The following is a 6,000-nucleotide window of genomic DNA, read 5'->3' on the forward strand; positions in this document are numbered from 1 at the left end:
TATTAAAGTAAATCTTATACCTTTTCTAAGTCTTCAATTTCCGAACTGAAGTTTTTACCCTCATCCATCATTTCCTCTTCTTCAAGAGTTCTTTCATCATCGTAGTCATGGACCAGCATCTCAGCAGTGGGGTCAAAATCATGATCCTCAGAAGACAAAGACCCAACTGGAATAAAACAAACTGAATCACTTTACACATTTACAAGGCTATTAACAAAAGAAAATAAAAACTTGTGTTCTTCTGCCAGTCCCTTTTCATATTTACATGAGGGTTTTACTAAATGAATTTACTATATACTTTATAGGTTATAAATTAAGACCCTATGATTCTGAAAATATGTCTAAATCAGCAAAATAACAAGGCAAAGTTATTCACAAACACTTTTATAAGGGGTCTAGTCCACAAGAAAACATGATAACAACAAAGTGATTTAAGCAGCATGGTTTTAAAGACACATTCTAATAGAAAAAGGAGTCAAACCTGCTTATCATTTCATTTAATACATCTGTCTAAAAGCAATAGCAAAGTATCAGAAGGATTAAATTTCCATGAACAGAAGATTTCACAAGAATCTGCTATACACTAAGATGCACACTTCAGGATAATATAAATTTTCCTCAAATTCTAACCCTCAAATAAAGACAGAAAACACAACAAAAATCTGTTTTATAAAACAAATACAAGTTTCTGTGAAGCAGCTATACAGCCATTCAGCTTTTAAAAGCATTGTATCACTTTACATGTCTCTAACAGTACTTTAAGTTCCCTAGTATTAATCAGACAAGTATTAAACTGTAAGACTGCTTTACTTTGGATTACTAACAAAGTTCTTGGGATTATGTGTAGGGAGTACAGAAAATCACATCTGAAGGTTTTAGAAGATATATCCATTGCAAGTTGTTTTGGATAATTCATACTTGTTTATAAAACTATAATAGCTTTTAATAGCAAATATGAAGTCAATAGGAAACTCCAAAAATCAAGAGATGACTAAAATCCATAATCCCAAAGAAATGAAATTAAATTTATAAAAAAACAGGATTTTCTCCACTTGTTTTACTCTAGTATCCAATTCAATTAGACCAGTAACCCTCAGAGCAAGGAAGGAAAGTATCAGAAACTGAGGTTGGGGGAAGGAAGAAGTGGATGGAAGCATACTCAACATAAAAAGTTTAATCTGTTCTTAGTCAAGCTACTGAATATTTTAAAATTTCAAACATTTCAGGACAGTGTGAGATCATTACCAAAACACTGAACTAGGCCAAAGATTTTTCACTATGGAAAAACCACACAAGGACTCGTTGGCGCTGTCATGGCTGGTGTGCTGAAGAAGACCACTGGCCTTGTGGGATTGGCTGTGTGCAATACTCCTCACGAGAGGCTAAGAATATTGTACACAAAGATTCTTGATGTTCTTGAGGAAATCCCTAAAAATGCAGCATATAGAAAGTATACAGAACAGATTACAAATGAGAAGCTGGCTATGGTTAAAGCGGAACCAGATGTTAAAAAATTAGAAGACCAACTTCAAGGCGGTCAATTAGAAGAGGTGATTCTTCAGGCTGAACATGAACTAAATCTGGCAAGAAAAATGAGGGAATGGAAACTATGGGAGCCATTAGTGGAAGAGCCTCCTGCCGATCAGTGGAAATGGCCAATATAATTATTAAGTGACTTTGGTGTGTTAATGGGAAACTGATGTAATTAAATATTGTTATATTAAAAAAAAAAAAAAAAAGAAAAACCACACACATAATTCATTATTTTTGATTCTGGGTTCAGAGCACTCTAATCTAATTAGTTCTAAAAATATAATTTCTACAGGACTTAATTTTTTGGCAGGTTTACATTATGTTATCTTCCTTAATGTTGAAAAATATCTGCTTATTTAAAAACCTGTTGATTTACATGTGGTTTAATTTAAAAAGAAATATGGGCCAGGGGTGGTAGCTCATGCCTGTAATCCCAGCACTTTGGGAGGCCGAGGTGGGGGGATCACCTGAGGTCAGAAGTTCCAGACCAGCCTGGTCAACATCGCGAAACCCTGTCTCTACTAACAATACAAAAAAATTAGCCGGGCATGGTGGTGGGCACCTGTAATACCAGCTACTTGGGAGGCTGACGCAAGAGAATCGCTTGAACCTGGGAGGTCAAGGCTGTAGTGAGCCAAGATCACACCACTGTACTCCAGCCTGAGCAATGGAGCAAGACTCCATCTCAAAAAAAAAAAAAAAAAAAAAAAAAAAAAAAAAGAAATATGAATATTTATTAATTAGCTCACATCCACCATTACAAATTTTCTTTTTTTGAGGAATTCTTGGCAAGTTCCATGGTATGCCAAAGAGGCAGAAATGAAATAGATGCTGACTTTTCCACCTCTTTGGTAGCAGAGGTCCTCTGGGCTCTTCTGTTACTCCTCTATCACTTGGCACAACAGGCCTCCCCTTTAACATGGAAGGTATTCAATAAGGGCCAAAAATCGAAGGACCTGAGGGTCTACTCCCAGCTTTGTCCTTGGCTATTTGGGACCTAAAGGAAGTCATTTAAACTTTCTAGGTCTAGCTCCTGTCTTCCATTTGCAAAATACATGGGGATGACTGAAAGAACCTCAAAAGTCCCTTCCAACTCTAAAATTCTCTTTTTAAAAAACTGGCTAATTAATCCCAGCACTTTGGGAGGCCGAGGCGGGCGGATCACTTGAGGTCAGGAGTTTAAGATCAGCCTAGCCAGCATGGTGAAACCCCATCTCTACTAAAAATACAAAAAAATTAGCCCAGTGTGGTGGCGCATCCCTGTAGTACCAGCTACCTGGGAGGCTGAGGCAGGAGAACAGCTTGACCCTCAAAGGCGGAGGTTACAGTGAGATTGCGCCATTGCACTCCAACCTGCGTAACGTCTCAAACAAACAAACAAAAAACAAAAACAGGCTAAATGATTAAAAACAGGTTACACTGTCTTTTGGCTTATTTAGATTGCAACTTCTTAAAAGAAGTCAGTGATACCAAACGGAAAAATTCCATTAATCCAGCTGTTTGACATCATGTATATATTTTCCTAAAATCAGTTATAACAAAAAAGTTCATCTCAAAATTAACAAAAATTTTTAGAATTTTAAAGATGTAGACAGCTATTTTTAAAATAGCTGCAAATTTCTTCTACTTGGTGTTATAATACCTTAAATGACAGTCAAGTGAGGCTCTGAAGGTGCAGCAGATACCAAAAAGTAATAGTGTAAGGAAACTGACTATTCACTCTATGGAAACAAGTTGTAACAGAAGATTTAGGAGCTCATCTGTGCTCCACCACCAACGAAAGTTATTTAAAAGTCTCCTTAACTGTAAAATAATGGAGTTGGACTAGTCCGGAGGTGCTTTTCCTGTAGACTATGAGAGGGAAGAGAGCAAAGAGGTAAGCTAGAAAGGAGATGAGAAACTGAAACAAAGATACCTTACATGATTAGCACATGAGGAAAGGTCCTTATCATGGACCTGCTACAGGGATTCTACAAACCCCAGATTGTGTGTAATTATGCATATGTGCAGAGTTCTGGGACACATCCCTTGCTTTCATTAGATCCTGACAGGGGTTTCTGATCTCAGGAAAGTTAAGAAACACTGTACTAGATGACCTGAGATCGTCTCAGCTCAAAAGTCGAAATCACCCTTTTTCTGTGCCAAACTTTTTTATTAAGGTAGCTTTACCTCTCAACTTCCAATTTTAACACAATTCATAGACATTTAATTACGAAAAAGAAACAAAGTAAGAGGAGATGAAGGGTTACAGTTAGTAAAGTAGTCCCAGAGTTCTGACAAATTAATCTCTAGAAGAAACCGAAATTAAAATCTAAATTGCTAAAGCTGGTGTCCAGTTAATTTGGGATTAACTGTTTCAGGCTCGGAGGAAAAATAAGATACGGAATAATTAAAGTCATATTACTTAAAAGAACGCTTGTCTTAGCAACTTTGTAACAGTTACTTTTTTAACATGCAAGAGAAAACAACAAAGAACAATATAACTGTTCCTTCCCCAAACTTTACTAAATGCACATTGAAACTCTTAAAAATCAATGAAGAAAAACCTGCAGCATACATTTCTATGGGGAATCCTTTAGCAACAGACCTTTGAGCCCACATTACCCACTGGGAACCACCGAAGACGTAAGAAAATAGGACAAACCTGGGCTCGAACTTCCAAAAGAAGCCTAGGAGAGAGAGAAGAAAACGTGAGGTTAGATCGCACAGCCGGGGAAAGAGGCAGCGCCGGCAACAGGGCGCAGAGGAGGCGGAGTCGAGCGCTCCTCCGCAGCTGCCAAAAGTGCAAGACGTAGCTTCGCTCGAATCGCTCCCGGCCCCTTTCGGGCCCCCTCTTGGCTGCCTCGCCTTCCTCCCCGAGTCCCAAGTGTACAAACTCACAGACCCGGGACGAAGCCCGGAGTCTGAGAGGCAACTCCAAGTCGCTTCTTGGAGCTCAGCAAGTTACAAAGCGGAGAAGCAAACCCCAGAGCAGTCGGCTCTCACCATCAGTCCCCCATCCCTGGCATCTCCGGAGTCCTCCAAATCCCACCCGGCTCTCTGAAGCCCCAAACAACTCGAAACGTAACACCCTTTTCTGGAACGAACTCGCGTTCTGAGCACCTAGTTCGCCCCTGGGGCCCGGGAGCCCCAACTACGAAGCCGATCTCTTCCCCTGGAGCGTAGGCCAGCTCGAATCGGACACTTGCCCCCAAACCAAAGCGCGAGCCCCCCATCCTCTCTCTCGAGTCCAGAGATGCAGCTCCTCTCAGTTCCAGGGATGCTGGCTCCTTCCAGAGTGTTCAGACCCTCCCTGGACCGTCAGCGCGCCCCCCGCCCCAGCGAGCTCCAGCCCAGGGGCTCCTGCCACACCGCCCCCTCCCCCCAGCTCACCAGTCCCGGGGGACCTGGCCGGGGCAGCTTCGCTCGCCCAGCCTTCCTTCCTCCAGCCCAGAGAAAACTGGAGCTATCAAGCCGCTCTCCTGGAGAGGGCGTCGAGGGTCTCGGCCTGCCCTTTAACCCCAGGGGCTCCCGCACCTCCCAGGCTGCGGGGTGGGGAGTCCCGCTCTTCTGCGAAGCCCGGTGGCCCCGCATCCCGCTCTTCTCCGCGCCCCCCGCAAAGTGAAGCGTGCGGCTCCTTCGCGCCGCAGCCCGGGCCCGGTGGGCCGGGGGCACAGCGCACGACTCCCGCAGGGCAGTGGCGCAGCCCGCTCCCCTCTTTGCGATCCGGCCGCGGAGGGGGGGCTCGGCCGGTTTCCACCCACCCGGGCCCCGGGAAGAAGCGCGGAGGCGCCGGCGGCCCGCGTCAGCGGCCGGGGACACAGCACTGCCCCGTCCCTGGGGCAGGGCTCACTGCAGCCGGCCGCCACCTCGGTCCGGCTCGGTCGCCCGGCCCGACCGGGGCCGGAGCCGCCGCGGCCTAGTCCCGGAGGGAGACCGCTCCCGCGCCCGCTCCCGCCCCCCGGCCAGCCCCGCCACGGCCAGTCGCCGCCCCGCGACCCCCGCGTCGCCACGCCGCCCCTCATGGGGCCGCGGAAAGAGCCCCGGATCCCCCAGGCTGGCTCGGGGGTCGCGGGGAGCCGCCGGGCGCCCGCTCCAGCCCGGCTGCTCCTGCCCGGTTTCCCTGCTCACCTCCGCCATATTGGTACCTTTAGGGCGAACGAGCAGCGCCGAGCCCAGTCCCCGGATGGGGCGCCTGAGCCAATCGCAGCCGCCGCCGCCACCACCGCGGTCCGCCCGGCACCCGCCCGGCGGCGGAGGCGGCACGGCCCCTTATAGGGCAGGGCGGCCGCGACGCCCCCGGCCCGCTGGCACGCCGACACCGCCCGGCGCCCCTCGCCACCCCCGCGCCAGCCACAGCTGGCCAGACCCGCACTCGCGCGCACCGTCCTTCTCCTCCTGGCTGGTGTAAAGTTCCTGCCGAATTGGAGGCAAGTGGGGGACGGAGGAACGCGCGGGCGCGGGACAGACCCACGTCCAGCCATTGGA

At 47.0% G+C, this 6,000-nt stretch overlaps 2 protein-coding genes across 2 annotated transcripts in view; one reads left to right on the forward strand and one right to left on the reverse strand.

The window, feature by feature from the left end:
- MIER3 (MIER family member 3) overlaps positions 1-5,674 on the reverse strand; it is a 32,967-nt gene extending 27,293 nt beyond the window's left edge. The window contains exons 1-3 of the mRNA XM_012497441.2: positions 5,644-5,674; positions 4,178-4,202; positions 21-166 (exon numbers count right to left, since the gene is read on the reverse strand). Of these exons, the coding sequence (XP_012352895.1) occupies positions 21-166; positions 4,178-4,202; positions 5,644-5,652 (180 nt within the window). The 5' untranslated portion in view covers positions 5,653-5,674. The remainder of the gene's footprint in view (positions 1-20; positions 167-4,177; positions 4,203-5,643) is intronic.
- LOC100583725 (NADH dehydrogenase [ubiquinone] 1 alpha subcomplex subunit 5) lies at positions 1,303-1,730 on the forward strand. Its single transcript, XM_003265945.4, has one exon. It carries the CDS (start codon positions 1,314-1,316, stop codon positions 1,662-1,664), a length of 351 nt encoding a protein of 116 aa, XP_003265993.1. The 5' UTR covers positions 1,303-1,313; the 3' UTR covers positions 1,665-1,730.
- Positions 5,675-6,000: the final 326 nt, after the last annotated feature.

The sequence above is a fragment of the Nomascus leucogenys genome, chromosome 18 (genome assembly GCF_006542625.1).
Source record: "Nomascus leucogenys isolate Asia chromosome 18, Asia_NLE_v1, whole genome shotgun sequence".
In the NCBI taxonomy this organism is placed as follows: domain Eukaryota; kingdom Metazoa; phylum Chordata; class Mammalia; order Primates; family Hylobatidae; genus Nomascus; species Nomascus leucogenys.

Coding starts and splice junctions, on each gene's coding strand:
- LOC100583725 (XM_003265945.4), top strand. CDS start 1,314: ATGGCTGGTGTGCTGAAGAAGACCACTGGCCTTGTGGGATTGGCTGTG.